We start from the raw sequence: 22,820 nt of genomic DNA, 5'->3' as shown, positions 1-22,820 counted from the left end.
GACCCCTCCATCCTTTAGCTAGACTGTTCTTCCGTGGTGGACTCAGCACCCAGGCAAGGGTGGACACACACACAAGCCCCCACCGGTCTTGCTACAAAACACTCTGAGTTAAAAATTACCAATCCTTCATTCAGTCTCCGATATCCCACCCTGTCTCGTGGGGTTCTAATGCTCACTAGCATTTCTCCTGGTGTGTCTGAGGGGTGTTACCCCAGACCTCACTTTTATCCCCACTCACAGGGTCTCAGGTGTCAGTCAGGTTGGGATGATGTACCCATCAAACCAGCCCACTCTGTTGCCCCCTGAGGGGTTTCAATGAATAGAACTGTACCAAGTAAACAATCCTTCTCCACAAGACAATAGCAGTAAATCAATGGCTTTTGTCAGTAGGAGACGTTCCATCTTAGCTGTGTCTCTCATTCTCTTTCATGAGCTGTTATCAATAACAACTGCACTGGCAGCTTTCCTTTATCTCTCTTACTTCCTTGATAACAGCATCCAAATAGTAGCGATTTGCGATTCTCCAAAAGTGGGGGGGGGGGCATGGGCGCTTTTGCACCCTTCTGCCCAACAGAGTTGTTCATCCTTCGTAACAATACGCACCATTCAAACCCTCACACACAGAACTCGAGGGAAGTTACATATTTATCACAAGCCCAGAGTTGGATTCGATGGTCTGGTCTTGTTGCTCTGTATGCTCTGCTGCAAAGTCCATTCAGAGTAGTTCAATGTAACCAGATACATCATCCCTGAGATACCAATATACAACACTGTGTCACAAACAAGAGAAAATCTGCAGTTGCTGGAAATCCAAGCAACACACGCTGAGTGCTGAAGGAACTCAGCAGGCCAGGCAGCATCTGTAGGACAAAAAAATACAGTCAATGTTTCAGTCCAAAAACATTCGGCAAGACTGGAGACAAAAAAGATGAGGAGTAGAGTTATAAGCTGGGGATAAGGGAGAGAGAAAACAAGGTGATGGGTGAATCTTGAAAGGGAGGAATGAAGTAAAGAGCTGGGAAGATTGGTGAAAGAGAGCGAAGGTCATGGAAGAAAGAAACGAGGAGGGGGGGAAGAGCACACGGGGGAGGGGATGGGTGGGCAAGGTGAGAGAAGAAAAAGGGGAGGGGAACTAGTGAGGGGGGCATTACTAGACATTCAAGGATTTGATGTTCATGCTATCAGTTTGGAAGCTACCCAGATGAAAATGTTGTTCTTCCAAGTTAAGTGTGGCCTCATCGCATTGTATGATTTTATTTAAGAAGCAAACTTGATCTAATCAGCGTTCAATAGTAAGACTGAATCTGAAAGAACTTAATACATTTACACTGCATGAGAAACTGGAAGATACAGTGTGAAGTCCAACTGCCACACTGTACCAGACAGTGACAGGTACAGAATGAACCCTGCACTCTCACACTGTACCAGAGACTGACAGATACAGAATGACCCCACACTCTCACACTGTACCAGAGACTGACAGATACAGAATGAACCCCAAGCTCTCACACTGTACCAGAGACTGACAGATATAGAATGACCCCACACTTTCACACTGTACCAGAGACTGACAGATACAGAATGAACCCCGCACTCTCACACTGTACCAGAGACTGACAGATACAGAATGACCCCACACTTTCACACTGTACCAGAGACTGACAGATACAGAATGACCCCACACTTTCACACTGTACCAGAGACTGACAGATACAGAATGAACCCACACTTTCACACTTTACCAGAGACAGACGGGTACAGACATTCTGTGGTTTAACAAACATGGACAACCCTCATCACCACCTCAGTAGCACCACTTTACAATGCAATTGGCTCTTGTTGTAATTCTGTTACCTCTTTATAATTCTGTAGAGTATGATTTTATTCTGTGAATGTTTTGTCTCCGATACTGTGAGTCTTTGAATCTGCTGTAAGCCAGTTGTATATAACAATAAACAACTTTCACCCTCACTCTGAAATGGGTCTCTCATGATGACTTTCGATCTCCTGCTGCCATGTTTCATTACATAAACGTTTCATATTTTCAAGTGTGTGTTTTTCTCATTCGATCTGCTTTTCTACCAGATACGATAGGTTGAATGGCCGAATACTGCGCCTGTAATTTATGGTCCATTTTGTATTTTCGATTTCCTTGCTGCCGAATTACCCAACAGCGGCAACTCCCAGTGATCAGCACCAGTTCCCAGTCTACGGTGTTACCCAAAGCGACAATGGGCAGTGGAGAGAGACAAAGCAGGTTCACCCCGATACTGGCATCTCCTCCAAGGCCATGAGCATCATGAACTCGCTCATGAACGATATCTTCGAGCATTTCGCGGGTGAGGCTTCCCGCCTGGCACATTACAACAAGCGGCCAACCATCACTTCCCGGGAGATCCAGACCGCCGTGCACCTGCTGCTGCCCGGGAAGCTGGCCAAGCACGCCGTGTCCGAAGGGACAAAGGCGGTGACCAAGTACACCAGCTCCAAGTAAAGCTCGCCAGTGAGATGATCGAAAACACAACGGCTCTTTTAAGAGCCACTCACAATTTCAATGAGAGAATTGTACTACCATTTAGATAATAAATTATGTCCGGTGACTTTTACAAGAGCTAAGTCACGGTTGGCATAAACTCCCACTGCAGTGAAAAGGAATCGTTACCTCCCCTCCACATCAGTCCGTCCCACTCGGTATCCACGCCAAGCGGAGGATTGCTGCCGTTGTTGTTTTATTTCTGGCTTCAGGAGTTTATTGGTTGCAGTTGGCTAACACCTGAATCTCATTTTAACACAAGCCTGGAAGACCTCATGACAATTTCATAGAACAACTTTTTAAAATTGCAGACTAGACGCTGGTCACAATTTGAGAAGAGCCGTTTGTCTATAACCTGATAACGTTCACACAGTGACCGACTGTGGGCAGAAGCTGAGGGTCAGTTTTTTTTCGGTTCATGGAAACATAGAAAATAGGTGCAGGAGTAGGCCCTTCGGCCCTTCGAGCCTGCACTGCCATTCAGTATGATCATAGCTGATCATCCAACTCAGAACCCCGTACCTGCTTTCTCTCCATATCTCCTGATCCCTTTACCCACAAGGGCCATATCTAACTCCCTCTGAAAGATAGCCAATAAACCAGCCTCAACTGTTTCCTGTTGCAGAGAATTGCACAGAACCACCACTCTCTGTTTGAAGAAATTTCTCCTCATCTCGGTCCTAAAAGGCTTCCCCTTTATTCTTAAACTCTGACCCCTTGTTCTGTACTTCCAGAACACCGGGAACCATCTTCCTGTCCAATCCCTTTAGAATTGTATACGTTTCAATAAGATCCCTCGTCAATTTTCTAAATCCCAGTGAGTATAAGCCCAGTCGATCCAGTCTTTCTTCAAATGAAAGTCCTGCCATCCCAGGAATCAATCTAGTGAACCTTCTTTGTACTCCCTCTATGGCAAGAATGTCTTTCCTCAGATTAGGGGACCAAAACTGCACACAGTTTTGAAAGGTTTGAAAGGAATCAGAGAATTGAGTTCCCAGACACTCCAATATCAACTACATTTGTATTAAATGGGCCCTGTTTCAGTAACAGAGGGAAATGCGAAGACCCAATCTTAAAACAGGTCTGGAATTATTTAATTTCAAATTATATTTTAATAATAGTTTGATTTTTGGCGGGCTTTTTCCAAATTTCAGTGCACTTTGATGAGACGTTTACTATGCGCGCTTCTGCTTTTACGGACTGCTGATTGGTGATTCTGGCAGTTCTTCGATTGGGACGTTTCTCTTCACCAATGAGAATAAGCAGGATCACACCAGTCACAAACATCAGATTCTATTCTCAAAGAAGGTATAAAAAGGGCGAGTTGGAGCGGGGTGAACATTCCTTTATTTTGTTTTGAAGTTAGCAGTTGTTGTGACTGTGGAAATGTCTGGACGTGGAAAAGGCGGCGCTGGCAAAGCTCGGTCCAAGGCCAAATCTCGCTCGTCCCGGGCTGGACTACAGTTCCCTGTCGGCCGGGTTCACAGACTCCTAAGAAAGGGCAACTATGCTGAGCGGGTGGGTGCCGGAGCCCCGGTCTATCTGGCTGCTGTGCTCGAGTATCTGACGGCCGAAATCCTCGAATTGGCGGGCAACGCGGCCCGGGACAATAAGAAGACCCGCATCATCCCCCGACACCTGCAGCTGGCCGTCCGTAACGACGAGGAGCTGAACAAGCTGCTGGGAGGGGTGACTATCGCTCAGGGCGGTGTGTTACCCAACATCCAGGCCGTACTGTTGCCCAAGAAAACCGGCGCTGCCAGTAAGTGAAGTGACGTAAGCTGAACCTGTTTACCCAAAGGCTCTTTTCAGAGCCACTCACAATGTCCATGAAAGGGCTGAGCAGCGGGTGATCTCCGTCCGTTTGATATCCTGTATCTGTCACAGCCTCGACATGTTTCTTCCGGGAGGTCAACTGATATAAGTCTGCACAGAAACCGGTTCGCTTCAGTCCCGACTCATTTTCTCCCCTCAGCCGGCTGATTGGAGGTCTCTCCCCCTGCAGAGTGTCAGCGGATCACTAGGCGCAGGGTCGTGAAATAAACTTTCGGAGTCGGCCCCGGGAGGGTGAATTTAATCTCCGACCTCTGAACGACTCCGCTTTTGATCACCTAAAACCGCGTTGTCTGGGTTCCACATTACGGTTTTACCCCGGACCGTTCCGGTTTGCAGCAGGCGGGAACATCGCCTGTTCGTTGCTTCATGAGCGATTCCCATCGCCTCACTGAACAATATTTGCGACTTTCATTTCAAAATCAAGTTTATTATCACCGGCATGTGACGCGAAATTTGTTAACTTAGCAGCAGCAGTTCAATACAATACATAATCGAGTAGAGAGCGAAAAATACTAGTAAATAAAACATAAATACACATGTATATTGAATAGATTTTTTTTAATGTGCAAACACAGAAATACTGCAAATTAATGAACGCTGCGTTTATGTGACTCCGCTCCCTACAGATGTCCTGGGTACTATCAGCAGCTTCTTTCCGTCCTGTGCAGTAGTCCCTCCATACCAGACAGAGATGCAGCCTGTCAGAATGCTCTCCGCGGTCCGGCTATGGAGTCTACAAAGGCACATTTACCCTGTGAAACTGACGGTATCAATTGAAAAAAAAAACTCGTCCTCCAAGGCCTCTGAATATAAATGAACAGTTTGCGAAAGCAACGGTCAGTTTGGTCAGATCTCCCGAGAGGCTCCCTGTGTGAGGTCGTCAGAGATCAGACTTTGGTTTGTGCAGGGTGGGTGGATCCAGTTCTTCAGCACCGTAGTACCAGTCACTTCTCTACAAATTCCTGAGTCTGTCTAATACTTCCCTGAATACCCCTGTGCTCTCTGCCTCTGCCACCACACCTGACAGTGCAATCCAAATCCCCACCACTGCTTTCTTCACATTCTTCCTCCGATCTTAAATACATGTTTTCTTCTAGAAGACATTTCACCCCTGCGAAAAATATTAGACTGTCCTTGTAAATGTCACCTCTGGAGCAGAAGAGGTTCCAATGATCCAGAATCCTGAAACACTTTCCCTGCACCAGCTCCACAGTCACTCACCAGCACTCCAGCCGTCCCAGTCAACATGATGTAATTTGTAATGTCCCTCTATTACAACCCTATTGAGTCCTCTATTCCTGCTGACTGTTTGATGTCCTATAATACAATCCATGAGAGCATTCATTCCCCTGTGCTCTCTGCCTCTGCCACCACCCCTGACAGTGCATTCCGTCCCCATTTCTCTCCTTCCTTCACTTTCTTCCTCTGACCTTAAACACATGCCTTCTAGTAGAAGACATTTCACTCCTGTGAAAAATATTACTGGCTGTCTACACTAACTATGACAAGCAAATTTTTATAATCTTCTATAAAATTTCTTCTGAGCCAATACCATCAGATGAAAAGGTTCCAGCATGTCCACCCTCTCCTCACCACACACCTCCTCCAGACATCCTGGTAAACCCCCTCTGCCCCTGCTCCTGAATCTCCACATGCTTCCACATACAGTGTTCAGTACACTGTACTCTCACTGTGGCCTAGCCAGCATTTTGTAAACCTGTAACATTATATCCTGGTGTTTGAACTCAATGTCTTGTCTGATGAAGGCAAACATGCCATACACCGACTTTTCCTCGATGTCAACCTGTGCTCACAGTCAATCTCAACATCCTTCTCTTTCCCAATACTATTCATGTTCCTACCATTAACTGTCTAACCACCCTTAATGTTGGATCTCCCAAAGTGCACCCCTGGGTATCCTTTTCAGCAGAATGAATGTCAGAATGCAATGGGATTATCATTAATTCTACTCACCAGAGATTTTTCTTCGTTGTTTCTAGCTCTCTAAATGTTCTTGAGTTCCCTTCTGTTTTCTAAATATAGTCCTCAAACACCCTGGTTGATTCCAGCTTCCTAAGCCTTACATATGCTTCTCACTCTTCACTGACAAAATGTGCTTCCTCTCTCATCATCCATGGTTCCTGAACCTTGTCATCCTTGACCCTCCCTCTTACTGGAACAAACTGGCCCTGAAACACTGTGCAGCTGATCTTTAAACAAACTCATGTCAGATGTGTATTTGTCTCAAAATCAATCCTTACAGTGCTAAGCATTAAATTTAGCTTCAATCTCTCCATTCAGTGACTGGTGTTATGGTTCACATCCCCGTCAATCTAATTTCAACCCTCTCAGGGAGCAGCAAAAAACCTCATGATACAGACCCCCCTCCAGTGAAGGTGCAAACCATCCCTCTTGTAAATGTCACCTCTGCACCAGAAGAGGTTCCAATGTTCTGGAATCCTGAAACCCTGTCCCTGGACCAGCACCTCAGCCACACATTCATCTGCTCTAACTTTCTGTCCCTAACACCACTACCACACAGCATGGGGAGTAACTGGGTGATTACAACCTTTCAGGTCCTGCCCGTCAACTTGTTCCCTGACTCTCTATATTCACTGTAGGATCTCATCCCTTTTCAGGGCCCCAGATAGTCCTTCAGGTGAGGAAACACTTCACCTGCGAGTCTGCTGGAGTTGTCTATTGCATCCGGTGCTCCCGGTGCAGCCTCGTCTACACCGGCGAGACCCAACGCAGATTGGGGAACTGCTTCGTCGAACAGCTCCGCTCCACCCGTCACAATAGACAGGACCTCCCGATTGCCACCCACTTCAACTCTGCCTCTCATTCACATCTAGATATGTCCATACATGGCCTCCGCTACTACCATGATGAGGACCAACTCAGGTTGGAAGACCAACACCTTATCTACTGTCTGGGTAGCCTCCAGCCTGGTGGTATGAACATTGAATTCTCCAATTTCCGGTAATTCCCTCCCCCTCTCCCAGGTCGCTCTCTGCCTCTCTCCCCTTTCTACTTCCTGCTCCTTTATCTCTACTTTCTGCTTTATACATTCCTTTCTGCTTATCCCCTCCCCCCTTTATCTTTCCTAGGATTGGTTTTCCTCCTGGCTCCTCTGGGCCCTAACCCCTCCCCTATCTCTATTACTGGGCTTCGGCCCTCTCTTCCCCCCATTCCTGATGAAGGGTTTCGGCCCGAAATGTTGGCTACTCTTTTCTCACAGATGCTGCCTGACCTGCTGAGTTATTCCAGCGTTGTGTACATATTCTCTCATCCCTTTTCTACCTGTCCACTGGTACCGACGTGAACCACCACCTCTGGCTGAATGAACATTGCTCAGCAGCTGCTCTGAGATGTCCCTGACACTCAGTTATACAATTTACAAAACTTTTTGAAACCATCTATAAAAGTGTTTAGGAGAGGAAAAAGATCAAACAAGAAGGTAAGCTAGCCATTAATATTAAAGAGGATACCAAAAGTTACTTCAGATATACAAAGTGTAAATGAGAGGCAAAAGTAAATATTAGTACTTTCGAAGATGATGCTGAAGAGGTAGTAATGGGGTACAGGGCAGTGGCAAAGAAGCTGAATAAGTATTGTGCTTCAATCTTCACTGGAGAAGACAATAGCAGTCTGCTGGAAATTCAGGAGAATCAGGGGGCAGAAATGAGTGAATTAGCCTTTACTGAAATATCTGAAGGTAGATAAATCAGCTGGACCAGATTTTCTACACCAATGCTATGAAAGAGGTGACTGATGAGATTAGTAATAATCTTTCCATAATCCCTGGATTCTGGCGTGGTTTCGGAGAACAGGAAAATTGCAAACATCATTCTACTCTTGAAGAAGGGAGGAGGGCAGAAGAAAGGAGGCCAGTTAGTGTGACGTCAGTGGTTGAGAAGATGATGGACTCAATTGTTAAGGATGTATTTTCGGGCTACTTGGCAACACATGATAAAATAGGACAAAGTCAGCATGGTTTCCTTTAGGGGATATCCTACTTCTTGAGTGTGTTGAAATTCCTTGAAGAAATAAGCAGGATAGACAAAGAGAATCAATGGATGGGTGTGTGTTATGCAATTGGATTTTTAGAAGGCCTTTGACAAGGTGCCACACATGAGACAGCTTAAGTTAAGAAACTATGACACAGGAAAGATATGAGCATGGATTAAGACTTGGCTGATTGGCAGGAAGCAAAGAGTGGCATAAAGAAAGACTTTTCTGGTTGACTACAATGACTAATGGCATTTTTTGGTATCGCTTCTTTTAATGTTACAGTATATATCAATGATTTGGATGACAGAAATGATGGCTTTCTGACCATTTGTATATTAAAATAGGTAGCAGGAAGCAGAAAGGCTACAGAGAGGCTTAGACAGATTGTGAGAATGGGCAAACATATGGCAGGTGGAATAACATGTCGAGAAGTTTATGGTCAAGGACACTGGTAGAAAAATTGAAAGAATAGACAATTGCTCTGAAAGGAGAGAAACATCAAAATCTGACATGTAAAGGAACTTTTGAGTGGAGGAGGATCCTGAAGGTTCATTTGTACTGTGAGCAATTCTGGGCCACTTATCGAAGAAAGGTGTATGACATTGGAGAGGGTTCAGAGGAGATTCACGAGAATGATTCCAAGATTGAAGGTTTATCATATGACGACCATTTGATTGTGCAGGGCCAGACTGACTGGAATTCATAAGAATGAGAGGGGATTTCATTGAAACCTACCGAACGTTGAAAGGACTCGGTAGAGTGGATAGGGAGAGGATAGAGGGGGAATCTAGGAACAGAGGGCACAGCCTCTGAGTCTAAATGGAGATGAGGAGGAATTTGTTTAGCCAGACTGTGGCTCAACCATGGAATTTATTGCCAGAGGCCATCATTGGTTATAATTAAGGTAGAGGTTGATACATTCTTGATTTGTCAGGGCATGGTGGGTTAAGGGGAGGTCAGGATATTGGGGCTGAGAGGGAAATGGATCAGCCATGATGAAGTAAAAGAGCAGACACAATGGGCCAAAGGGCCTAACTCTGCTCCTATATTTAATGGTTTTACAACAAAAAGGCTCCATCCCGGACAAAATCTTGGTAAACCTGCTCTACAGTGTTCCTGTTTCCTGCGATTGACATGGGATGGGGACCAGAGACCCAGTTCACTCATTACAGTCATCATATTCTTTCTGCAGTTTGTCGACCAGACCTGCAGACAGGACTCCAGCAGTGTGGGAACCCACATGTTATCAACCTGGTGCCTAAAACCTCTTTGTTAATCTATTATCTCTTTATTTTCTGCCATTAACACCCGCACCATCCCCAAAACTCACTGTGGTTTACAGATGTAGTTTCACTTCACAGCAATAAGTCTGTTCATATTAAATATCTCAGTGTTAGTTGTCAAATCTCTCTAGCTTTATATTTCACAAATTGCTGGAGGAATCAGCAGGTCAGGTAGCATCTATGGGGAAAAGAGTACAGTCGACATTTCGAGCCAAGACCCTTCAGCAGTCCTGCTTTTCTTTCCCATACATGCTGACCCATACATCGTGACCCCTGTTTCCATCCAAGGGGTCAGTGTGGACATGGTGGAGGATTACAAATACTTGGGGATATGAATTGACAATAAACTGGACTGGTCAAAGAACACTGAGGTTGTCTACAAGAAGGGTCAGAGCTGTCTCTACTTCCTGAGGAGACCGAGGTCCTTTAACATCTACCAGATGATGCTGAGGATGTTCTACAAGTCTGTGGTGGCCCGTGCAATCATGTTTGCTGTTGTGTGCTGGGGCAGCAGGCTGAGGGTAGCAGACACCAACAAAGTTAACAAACTCATTTGTATGGCGAGTGATGTTGTGGGGGTGCAACTGGACTTTCTGACGGTGGTGTCTGAAAAGAGGATGCTGTCCAAGTTGCATGCCATCTTGAACAAAGTCTCCCATCCACTTCATAATGCACTGGTTAGGCACAGGAGTACGTTCAGCCAGAGACTCATTCCACCAAGATGCAACACTGAGCATCATAGGAAGTCATTCCTGCCTGTGGCCATCAAACTTTACAACTCCTGCCTCGGAGTGTCAGACACCCTGAGCCAATTGGCTGGTCCTCGACTTATTTCCACTTGGAATAATTTACTTATTATTATTTAATTATTTATGGTTTTATATTGCTATATTTCTACACTATTCTTGGTTGTTGCGACTGTAAGGAAACCCAATTTGCCTCGGGATCAATGAAGTATGTCTGTCTGCCTGGCCTGCTGAGTTCCTCCAGCATTTTCTGTGTGTAGTTTGGATTTCCAGCATCTGCGGACTCTCTCTTGTTTGTAGCTTTATATCTCGCTCTCTTTCTTTTTTCGTACATCTTTATTGTTTTCCTTTACAGTAAGTTCTTTTCCCCTTTCCCAGTTATAGATTTAACACTGAAATGTCTCGCCGTGCAGTCACTGTCCGCTGTTGCTCCTATGATTGACAAGTACATTGCTCCTCCTCCCGGACTGCGGCCAAGATATCATGTGATGAGCATCCCTTTCGCTGCCCTGATGTCGCAGAGTCAGAGGGCCTCCGGAACGTCGTTGCCTTAGCAACAGACCCAAGTCTCCACGTAGAAGGATCCTGGGTTGGAAGTGCAGAAAAGGCTTCCCCCCGACGGGGCTTTTTCATGAAGGGCTCAGTGATTTATTTGCAATATTTGCGGGTGACCGGCGGCTTCTCTGATTGACAGCACGCACCCCCCCCCCCCTTCGGGCCGCAGCCTCCTGCCTCGTTGCTGTGATGTCACAGTGACGCACCTGTTTCCAAGGCAGCGGGCGCGGGAATGTGGCAAGGCCCCGCGGACGGGGGAGGGGGAGCGCCTTGGTCCCGGGGGTCTGTGCTTGTTCAACCTCGCCTTATAACTGAAACTGTCCTTCCTGTGATGTGGCAACCGGCTCTGATCGCAAGATTTTAAAATGTTTCTAATGTGTCCGCCACAATCACTGGCAGTTTATTCAAAATACCCACCACCCTCTGCCCATTATGTCTGATCTGAAATACCTGCCTTGTTTTTATCAGCCATTTCCTGTGAAAAAGACTACGTGCTTTTACCCTGTCTATGCTCCTCATAATCTACAGACCTCTACTAGGATCATCTCTGAATCTGCTCTGCTCCAGGGAATAAAATACTAGTCTATACAACCTTTCCTTGTAACTCAGACTCCCCAGGACAAAGCAAATATCTGCTATTTTTCTTTCTCCCCGCACTCTCTCTAGTTTAAGAACAGTTTCCTACCAACACTATACACAATATCCCCCGTCAGTCCTCACCAAAGACTTTTATATTTACAGCATATTTTCTCAAATCAAAGAAAAACCTTCTCATCTCTGCAATGACTGAAGAAGGCCAGCAGGTCAAACACCATATCTAACTGAGATGTCACTTTCAGTGAACTATGCATTCACATGGACATTGTTTCTATAAATTACTAACAAAAAGATCCCAGCACCTAGAGGCGCACAACTAGACAGAGACCTCCAGTTTGAGGCACAGCCCTCAACCGTCAGCCTCTGCTTCCTGTCACTGAGGCAATTATGAAACCAATCAACTATCTCCCGTGGATTCCATCTCTCAGATCTAACCTCCCAGACCAGAGTCAAAGGCCTGTCTCCCGTCCATTTAGACAACATCCACAACTAACCTCATCTACGCACTTGTGAAACTCCTCAAAGAGCTGCAAGATAATTGTCCGACATGATTTCCCTTGCACACAACTGTGCTGTCTGTCTTGAATCAGACCAAATGTTGGTAGATCCTGTTTCTCAAAACCTCCTCCAATAAATTACCCAACACTGATATCAGACTGATGGGCCAGTAGTTTCCTGACTAGTTTCCTGGCACTGCATTAAAACAAAAGACCTTAAGTTATTGGAGCAGGATTGGGTCTTTTGGCTCATCCAGTCTGTTCCATCATTCCATCATGCCTGATTTATTATCCATCCCAACACCATTCTCTGCCCTTTTCCCATTAAACTTTGATGCCCTTAATAATAATTAAATCATCCTAACCTCTGTTTTAAATAGACCTACTGACTGCCTTCATGGCCGCCTGTGCCAATGAAATGTATCGAAAGATCACCTTCTGAATACAGAAATTACTCATCTCTATTCTAGAAGGGCATCTTTGTATTGAGGGTGTAGTCTGGTTCTAGACTCTTCTATTATTGGAAACATCATCTCATATCAACGCTACCTATGCCTTTCAACATTCAATATGTTTCTATATGATGCTCCCTCATTCTTCTAGACTCCAGTGACTACAGGCCCAGATCATCAAATGATCTTTATATCCTAACTGTTTCAGACTTGGGATCATTCTCGTGAATTTCCCCTGCAAACTCTGCAATGTCAGCACGGCCTTTCTTAGAAAAGTGACCCAAACCTGCTCATGATACTCCAAATAAGTTCTGGCTAAAGCTTCAGCATTAGATGCTTGCTTTTATATTCTAGTTCTCTTGGAATGAATGCAGATATTGCATTTGCCTTCCTTACTAGCATCTAAATGTGCACATTAACCTTTAGGGAATCCTGCATTAGGAGCCGCAAAGTCCCTTTACATATCTGATTTCTGTTCTTTCCCTGATTAGATGGAGTCTATGCCTTTATTCCTCCTCCCAGTGTTCATGACCACACACTTCCTTACACTGTATATTGTCTGGAACTTCTCTGTCCATTCTCTAAATCTGTCCAAGTGCTACTGCAGACTCCCTGCATCCATAACACTGCCTGGCTCTCTATCTATTTTTGATTCATCCACAGACTTGGCCTCAAAACTGCAAATTCCACGTTAGTCACTCTCCAATCATGTCTAACCTCAACTGATGCCTGTGGTGAAGCAACAATCTCTCCCGTGGCCTCTACAGTGTATTCTCTAACTTCTCACAAAATACAAGAATGTACCTGAAAGGCCCGGTAGGTTTAACAACCTTAAAGCATCTTATGGCCTCCAATATAGATCCCTGCTAACTTGAATGTGGTCGAAGATATCACATCTGATTCATGCCATTTCCGTAACTCCATCACTTTCCATAATTTTCTCAATGGTGAAATAACTGTCAGAAATATTCATGGAAAGCCTCTCCCATTTCCTTCAGTTCCACACACAGATGGCCATCCTCATCTCCAAGCTGAACAATTCTGTCCAAATTCCCTTTTCCTCTGAATGCACCGAGAGAATCTCAGGGGATTTTGCTCAATTTTCCTTCCAAATCCTGATCTTCTCCTATTCTAGTCCTAACTTTTATGAGAGATGCTATGTCTAATAATATTCTCGAACAATTCCCCTGGCATTGATCCAGGTATCACCAGTTCATAATTTCCTGGGTTGACTCTGTTGCCGGAGGAACAACATGCCTTGGAATTTCAGCATTCCCTTCTCTGATCACACTATCCTCCAGGACCACATTGATGAATACTGATATGAAGTACTGGTTTAGTCCCTCACCCACTTCAGAAGTAAACTCTCTCCTTTGTCCTTGTGTTGTCCTACCCTCTCCATAGTGCCCCTTCTCCCCAAAGTTATTTCCTGTCCCCATTTGACAAGTCTGATTCTCTGTTTAACTTCTCTCTTGCTTGCTTCATATTGCATATTCATATTCATATTCTCCAATTTATACATCTGAAACATTCCTTATCTTTCATTTTCTATCAGATTGAATTCATAACATCTCCTACCCCTGTGCCAGACTTTACCAACCTTGTCTTTCTTCCATATAGAAACAGTCTGAATTCTGACCTTTAACCACTAGTCACATGTCAAATGTGGATGGACAAATCACAGCTGCACCCATTCCCCTCACCTCAGTTCCTGTCCAACACAGTTTCCCTTAGTTATATACCGATTAACCACATTACCTCTATGACGAGTCCTGTGCTTACTTACTGCTCTCAGAATGAAATTTCTATCTGTTGACAGGCTCATTTTCCAATACAATGTCTTCTCAAACCCACTTCCCTGGTTAGACTACCCACTTCTATGTTAAGAAACATCCCAGTATTCTTCTAACATACGCAATGATATCTAAGCCCCTGAGTCTAAGGGAGTCCCAGTCAACACTGGGGAAATTAGTCACCCACTGCAACGACCCTGTTGCTTTTACATCTTTCATGTCCTGCTACATTTCAGTTTCTTTACCTTCTGCTGGCATTTGGGAGGCCAGTAGCACAGCTCCATTGGTGAATGCACCTCTCTTATCCTGAGCTCTATTCACACTGGATAAACCCTCCAGTGTGTTCTCTCTTAGTCCCTCACCCACAATTCCATATAAAGGCTGATCTGTCATCAGCCTCTTCTTGTATGTTGATCCCACTTCCCTGATTTTATAAAAATTTATCTTGCTTCTCTTTAAATCTTTATGGTCATCCAGCGTCTCCACTCCTCTCAGTTAGGGGATTCTAGTGTTTGTTATGCAGTGTTTTGTTTGTTTTATCATGTCTGGTCTTGTCGAACAGTGCAGGCATGTTCTTTGGTTTCCTGCAGTTCACAATTTTGTGCACCACAGTCACAAACAGTCATATGATTATGTAGACAGAGAGGGAGTTTAAATGAAGTGAACATGGGCAGTTGGCATATTTTGCATGTCATAGTTCCAAGGGAATCGTTTGCTTGTGCATATTTAGGCACTTATCAAGATCCAATAAAAAGAAGTTAGATTTAAAGAGAGCAGTCATTGTATGAGTGGGCCAAAATTGGAGTGGGGAGATGAGGCTTTGGCACATCTGAGAGGTGTAGGCAAGAAAGATAAGTTTTTCTTTATTCCTTACTTCTTCTGTATTACTCATTTGGAGCAGAAAGGATGCCAGACAAGATACTGCCTAATATCAGCGTCACAAAATTGGGTTGATAGAAGGTGACAGAGGGTGGTTGTGTCAGCTTATCATTAAGGTTGGAGGCCTCTGACCAGTGACGTTCACAGGGATCGGTTCTGGTACTGTCATTTGTCATCGATGTGAACACTTTCTCTGACATTGTTGTGAACGTGATTAGTGAGTTTGCAGATGACAGCGATGCTGTTGGTAGAGTGGGATCCCGAATGGGATGGGGACGAACTGGGGAAGTTGGCCAAAGAATGGCAGATGGATGTTGATGTGGACAAGTATGAACTCTTGCATTTTGAGAAGTCCAACCAGGGAAGGACCTGCACAGTAAATTCTGTTCCTTGGAGAGTATTGCAGGCAGAGTGTCCATGGAATACAGAAACATCATTCACTGAAAGTGACAACACAGGTAGTCAGGATGGTGAAGATGATGTTTGGCCTATTTGTCTTCATTGGTCAGGGAAATGAGTTACAGGATTTGGGATGTCATATGACAACTGTAATCGTCGAAGTGAGATTGCACTGTAATGTGCACAGTTCTAGTCACCCAGCTACAGGAAGGATGTCATGAAGCTGGAAAGTGTGGAGAGAGGTTTGAGGAGGGTGTTACTGACACTGGAGGATTTGAATTATTTGCAGAAGTTTGGACAGACTGGGACTCTCTTTCTCAACTGAGAGATTAAGGAGCTGACCAGTGACCATCCAAAGCTTTACAAAATCAGTACGCGATTACTGTTTGTGTCAGGGTAGGGAAGTATAAATTTACAGGACAATTGTTTAAGGTGCAGGGGAAACATTTAAAGGCTACCTGACTGGTGGGGGGATGCTGCGTGTTTGATAAAGGAGACCAACACTGCAGTAATGTGACGGATTTGATGAGATTTTCTAAGTAAAGGATTCAAATAAAATGATGAATGGTGAATTTGATGGGATTACACTGCTCGCCTCCCAATAGGCTGAGATATTGTGGAGCAGACATGTTGGTAAATCACACAGAGGTGTAATGGGAACAGGCTTACAGCAGTCGGGCATATTGACATCCCCAGCATTAACCAGATTACCTTTATATGAAAAGCTTCAGTTTCCAGGAGTAATTTGGCAGATGCAGGATCAGTTCATCCCTCAGCAGAAACAATATTTGAAAGGGAAAATGAGGCAACCATCACCAACAATAGAAGACAAAAGCAGCATAAAATAACATGAGAGAGCAGAGAATATCACAAAAGTTAGTGGGAAGCTAAAGGATTAGGGAACTTAAAAAGAACAGAAGGTAACTAAAATAGTAATATGGAGAGAACAGATGAATTATTAAAGTAACTGGCCAATAGTATAAAGGAGAATACAAGCTTTCTTTCAGACATTTAAAGAGTAAAAGAGAGGCAAGACTGGATCAGGATTCAGGTTTCCCATTCTCACCTTCAGAATCACATCCCTCCCTGATCCTCTTTTACACTGTTTAGTTTATTCAGTATTTCTTATTTAACCTGGCAATCTTGATCATTTAGTGAAGAGGGCCACAGCGTGGCAAATGCATTTCAATACAGATAAATGTGATGCAGTGCACATTGCAAAGTCAATCCAGTGTAGAACTTACACTGTGAACGGTCGGTCATTAGGGAGTGTATTGGGCCGGAGAGATTTAGGGGTAAATCTCTCACACACAGTTCATTGAAAGTGGTGTCACTGGAAGACAGGGTGGTGAAGAACTGGGTTTAACATGCTGGTCTTCATTAGTCAGGGGATTGAGTATATCAGTTGGGACATTATGTTACAGTTGTGTAAGTGACTGGAGGTCACACTTATCGTTTTGTGTACAGCTCTTGTCACCGTTTTAGGAAACGGGGTTAAACTGGGGAGAGTGTAGAGAAGACTTCCAAGGATGTTTCCGGGATCTGAGATTCTCAGTTACACAGAGATGTTGGTCGGACAATGTCCGTTGTTCTTTATTCTTTGGTATCAGAATCATTTATCACCGTGTTACATGACAAGGAAAAAGTCTTTTTTATTTTGACAGCAGTACAATGCGATGAAGGTGCAGATGTGAACATTGTATCGGCATAACGCCTAGAGATTCTGGGAGTCGCGAACAACGGGACAAAATGCTGGGGGAACCCAGCAAGTCAGGCAGCATCTCCCACCAGAGTCTTGATGAAGGGTCTCAGCCCGAAATGTCGGCTGTTTATTCCCACAATTGATGCTGCCTGATTTGCTGATTTCCGCCAGCATTGAGTGTGTACTGTGTCAGCGAGAGTGAGTTAAAGGAGCGGGCGGCTTAGAACAGTGTCCCTGTGTTTGTGAGTCCGAATACATCGTAGGATTTCTCAGCGCCTCCCGTAGAAAGAGAAAAGATGTTTTTTGTTACGGAAGCACCCACTCCCCGGCTCAGTCCCGAAGAGGGAATTAACCGCAAAGTTTTAATTAGTTTAAATAATTCAGCCAAAAAACAGAGAACAGGTCTACGATCGGGAGAGAGAACGCGGGCAATGCAGTAATAGAAAGCGCTACCTTTAATCCCGATTAAACTTTCTTTCCAGCGAACATTCTGGCCTCAGTGACAGACAGGGACTAGTCCGAGTCTCCTCAGCGTCCGATTTGAATTGGAATCAGCGAGTTTTTGAGGAGAGAGAAGCACAGAAAAATGAAGCTGCCTGGAGCTGAAAGCAGGATGTCTCCGCCCCGTCCGCACGCTGCCTTTAAATTGCTCTGTGCCGCCGCCTTTCGCTTCATTTCTCATTCAGTTCTGATTGTGAGAAGGATTTATCAGAGTCGCCGACATGACCGAGACAGCACCCGCCGAAACGGCTCCTCCAGCCGCACCCGCCGCCGCAAAGAAGACTCCCAAGAAGAAGGCGGCTGTCCGGAGTAAACCAACCGGTCCCTCGCTGGGCGAACAGATCGATAAGATCGTGGCGGGTTGTCACGATAGGAAGGGTATGTCCGGTGCGGCCATCATGAAGGCTCTGGCCGACAGCGGTGTCGATGTGGCGAAACGTCGCCCCCAGATCAAGATGAGCATCAAGAGGAAAGTGGAAAGCGGCTCTTTGGTTCAGATGAAGGGTTCTGGTCTTTCGGGATCCTTTAAATCCGGTAAAGGGAAAAGTGCCGTGAAGGTGGTGAAGAAAGCGAAGAAACCATCGGCAAAGAAATCTCCCAGCAAGAAGCTTGGCGCCAAGAAACCAGCGGCTAAAAAAGTGGGAGCTAAGAAACCAGCGGCGAAGAAAGCGGCAGCTAAGAAACCCGCGGCTAAGAAAGCGGCAGCTAAGAAACCCGCGGCTAAGAAAGCGGCGCCGAAACCCAAGAGCCCCAAGAAAGCCGCAGCCCCGAAGACGAAGGCGGCCAAGAAGCCGAAGTCGAAATCCGCGAAACCCAAGAAGACAGCAGTCAAAAAGTGAATTGAGAATCCACTATTTGTGTGTATCTGAACCCAACGGCTCTTCTCAGAGCCACCCACATCTCAGAAAAGATCTGATTCAAAGTGTTGTGATTCCCGTCCCGGGTCTGACTGAGCTTTCCGGGGGAACTTCTCACATAGAACCGGAGATTGACGGTACCTGACATATGGTGCGGCCGTGCCGTCTCAGTGTCTGAAATGAGACACGGATGCCCGAGCTGAGATTGAGAGATATGGGATGTGGGCAGTTTCAGGCCCAATTCCTTCTCCGATCTGGGAGAGAGTGACTGAGACATAGACACCTGCGGAGATTCAGCTGAGTTGATTGGGAACTCCTGACACCTATGCGAGAGGGGAGGGGGCGTGTTGAGAGAGGGATCCGTCACTGGGGATGGACTGCAGCGAGAGGATATATGATAAACTACCCGGTAGCATTGCCGACTGACCTTCATTCAGGTCCCAGCTACAAAACTAGTTTATTTACACAAAACATCAATCATGTACAGTATTTGGCAGCCCTTTCCTTTGCCGTGGTAGTGGCTCTTAAAAGAGCCTTTTCTGGTGTTCGGAGTGTAGGCTGGGCTTAGGCGCGCTCCCCGCGGATGCAGCGGGCCAACTGGAAGTCCTTGGGCATAATGGTGACTCGCTTGGCGTGGATGGCGCACAGGTTAGTGTCCTCAAAGCGTCCGACCAGGTAAGCCTCACTTGCCTCCTGCAGCGCCATGACGGCCGAGCTCTGGAAACGCAGATCGGTTTTGAAGTCCTGAGCGATCTCCCGGACCAGGCGCTGGAAGGGAAGTTTGCGGATGAGCAGCTCGGTGGATTTCTGGTAGCGCCGGATCTCCCTCAGAGCCACGGTGCCGGGCCGGTAGCGATGAGGCTTCTTCACTCCGCCGGTGGCAGGAGCGCTCTTCCGCGCCGCTTTGGTCGCCAACTGTTTGCGAGGAGCTTTTCCGCCAGTCGATTTGCTTGTGCTTTGCAGTCTGCTTGGTGCGGGCCATTCTGCTTCGGGAGGGAGAACACAGGCTGAAATACAGGAACAAGATAGACGAAACGGGCTCCAGCACAGGCTTTTATACCGCTGGGGGAGGGCCGTCCCACCGCTTATGACTGGCTGAACACCGACTGTCTATTAAAGGAACCGCTTGCTGCGATTGGTTTATTAATTTCAAGCAGGCTGGCGGCGAATAACAATTTAGGACAAAATGGGAAACTGTTAACTGGCGGTCGGACTTCATCCAATCAGAATTTACTGTAATTGGCGCCCGATAAATTTCGAATCGCCCGTCAATTTCAGCGCACCCAGCAATGGTGCTTGATAAATTTTTATTAATTACAATTAATTCTATCACGGATCATACATTTTCAGTTTCATTTAACATCTAAATCCCTTAGTTAAGATTTGAATGCAAAATTACGGAATTGTTCCTCTAAACGAGGGAACTGATTTCTGACTCAGACGGACGGGAAGATTAAGATCAATATAAATGCATTCAGCATTTACGGTAATCACCGTCTGTAAAGGTAGAATCGCGGCTAAATTTCAAGCGGAAGATTAATCGATTTCAAATGTCAACAGATGAATACAGTTGGATCGATAAAGAATTAAAAGGTTGTGGACACAGCTCCGTCTGTGAGGCGGTGGGTGGCTCTTAGAAGAGCCTTTGTTTTGTGCTCGGGAGGAAGTGGGAGTTTTTCAGCCGCCGAAGCCATAGAGAGTGCGGCCCTGGCGTTTCAGAGCGTACACCACATCCATGGCAGTGACCGTCTTGCGCTTGGCGTGTTCAGTGTAGGTAACCGCATCCCGGATCACATTCTCCAGGAAAACCTTCAGCACCCCGCGGGTCTCCTCGTAGATCAGACCCGAGATCCGCTTGACGCCGCCACGGCGAGCCAGACGCCGGATGGCTGGTTTGGTGATGCCCTGGATGTTATCACGGAGCACTTTACGGTGCCGCTTCGCTCCGCCTTTGCCCAGTCCTTTGCCTCCTTTCCCTCTACCAGACATGATGCTGCTTCACTCAGGTAGTTGCTCAGTGACAGTCTGCTGATGTCTCCTTTTATACACAGCGCCCCGACCTGCCCGAGAAACGCGCAGAGAGACAGAGGCGGGGAGGGGAGGAGACAGAGTCAGAGTGACGGACAGAGCCGAGAGCGGCCTCTCATCGTCCAGCTCCGCCTTCACTTTATTACGGCCGCCATTATCCGACACAAAGCACTTCAGCGGAAAAAAAAACTCCCTCACACACCACGTACAGATTCTGTACAAATTCTGGAAATTTGCTGATTCGCCTGCTTTAAATTATAGGAAGTGCTTTTCCATTTCGCAAATACCCGAGAACCTTGGTCTGTCCCTCGCCGGCCCCTTGACCAGGGCGAGCGCCCTCACACACGGCAGTTGGTGGGCGAGGGTGCAGTCACTTCCAGTGATGAGAGGGTTAATTCATTAGAACGACTATTCCTCTGGGTCGCGAGGGAAATGAAAGTCCGGTCACATAAAGGAACAGGATACATAGGCAGACACAAGGATATATATACCGTGCTTCTGATGTATTCTAAAGCCCAGGTAAGGTGGTGGCTGAGGAGCTGGTGCGAGATGGGTGGGGGATTCACGTACCAGAATCATTGCGGTCCCGAGGGAAAGGTCCAAGGAGGAGGGGAGCCAATATGTTTTACGGTGAACTTTCTCCGTGCTACACCAAAGGGTTTAAATGAGCAAGGTCCAACAAAGTGATTTTCAGGAACTAGGTTAAAAATCAGGACTTCCAGCATTGTAATTACGGAATTGTGGGTCAAACCTTGTGCTGGTGTGGTGAGAAAATGATATGCCCGTGCAGTTTAATATGTTGCTGAGGAACTGATGTAGGAGGGAGGTTTTCAGATTCATGCTCCCTTCCAGGAAGGTGGGAGACCGGGACAAACAAGACCATTTCCATCTGAACTGGAGGGGAACCAATATCCTCACCAGAAGGTTTGATGGTGTCACTTGGCAGAGTTTGAACTGGAATAGCAAGAGGGAGAATGCATGAATGAAAAGACAGTCTGAAATGAACGAGAGCCAATGTCAGGCTAACAAACATGCTAGGACTGATAGGTTGAAATTAGTTTATTTCAACATTAGGAGGATTATGTTGTCAAACAGACAGGGCTGACAGCTCAAAGCTCCTGTGTTTCATTGTTTTACATGTGAGTGGGGTTTAACAAGAGCAGGGGTTACCCCACTGGGAATGTCACAACAAACTGGAAGGCTCATTTACAGAGGCAATCTGCAGATCAACTGATGGGATTATCATACTGGCCCCCAATGACCAGTGCGGGGACTTTATCTTCCCTAGAATTGATTGGAACTTGCTTAATACTTAGATGCACAAGAATTCTTCAGCAAATCATAAGAGTGTTTGAAACATTATGTACAGAGTCCAACGAGAGGAGAGAACAGACAGGAGGAATTAGTTTTGGGAAATGAGCCAGGCCAGCTGACAGCTAAGAGTCAGTGAATATTCTGGGTTCGTATTTTTTTCTTAGTGATGAGGAAGAATAAGATCAGATCTTGTATGAAGGTACTGAATTGCAGGAGGGCAGGTTAGTACTGAGTAAGACAGAAACCACGGGGCATTGATTGGGAGCAGCCACTATCAGACAAGTCCACATCTGACATGCGGGAGCTGTTTAAAGACCAGCAGATCCGAGTTAACCAGAGAATGGAAAGGTCAACTCAAGATTAAAGGAAGACTGATGTGGTTGAAGTCAGACCAAGTGGCTGAGGTACTAAATGAGTATGTTGTGTCAATATTTACTGAGGAAAAGGAACTGAATGTCAATGAAAACAGACTGGAGCATGCTAATGTGCAGAGACGTGTTGGGATTAAGGAGGAGGTTGTGCTGGGACGTCTGAAAAGCAATAAGATGGATAAGACTACAGGACCTGAAGGCATATATCCTGCAATAGAGAAAGAAGCAAATGAGCAGATTGCTGGCAATTTAACAAGGACCAATGTGTCCTTGATCACAACATGTGAGTTCCCACAGGACTTGAGTGTTGTAAATGTTGCAGCTTTGTACAAGAAGGGAAATAACAGAAATCCAGGAATCTATGGGCAAGGCAGCCTCATTTCAGTGGCAGAGAACCTACTGGGGAGGATATTTAGCTACACGATTTATGCACATTTGGACAGGCATGGCCTGCTTAGGGACA

At 45.8% G+C, this 22,820-nt stretch overlaps 3 protein-coding genes and 1 pseudogene across 3 annotated transcripts in view; 2 read left to right on the top strand and 2 right to left on the bottom strand.

Annotated features, from left to right (window-relative positions):
- Positions 1–20,633, bottom strand: part of LOC132383850 (uncharacterized) — an 81,970-nt pseudogene extending 61,337 nt beyond the window's left edge.
- Positions 1–22,820, bottom strand: part of LOC132383845 (uncharacterized) — a 405,546-nt gene that overhangs the window by 259,884 nt on the left and 122,842 nt on the right. The gene's annotated exons all lie outside the window — the stretch shown is intronic.
- LOC132383876 (late histone H2A.L3-like) lies at positions 3,894–4,829 on the top strand. Its single transcript, XM_059955074.1, has one exon. The coding sequence runs from the start codon at positions 3,920–3,922 to the stop codon at positions 4,301–4,303; it is 384 nt and encodes a 127-aa protein (XP_059811057.1). The 5' UTR covers positions 3,894–3,919; the 3' UTR covers positions 4,304–4,829.
- LOC132383860 (histone H1-like) lies at positions 18,009–18,626 on the top strand. The gene has a single exon (XM_059955059.1). The coding sequence runs from the start codon at positions 18,009–18,011 to the stop codon at positions 18,624–18,626; it is 618 nt and encodes a 205-aa protein (XP_059811042.1).

This window comes from Hypanus sabinus, chromosome 31, assembly GCF_030144855.1.
Source record: "Hypanus sabinus isolate sHypSab1 chromosome 31, sHypSab1.hap1, whole genome shotgun sequence".
Lineage (NCBI taxonomy): Eukaryota > Metazoa > Chordata > Chondrichthyes > Myliobatiformes > Dasyatidae > Hypanus > Hypanus sabinus.
Note: the sequence above shows the minus strand (reverse complement) of the source record. Positions and strands in the feature narration are given on the sequence as shown.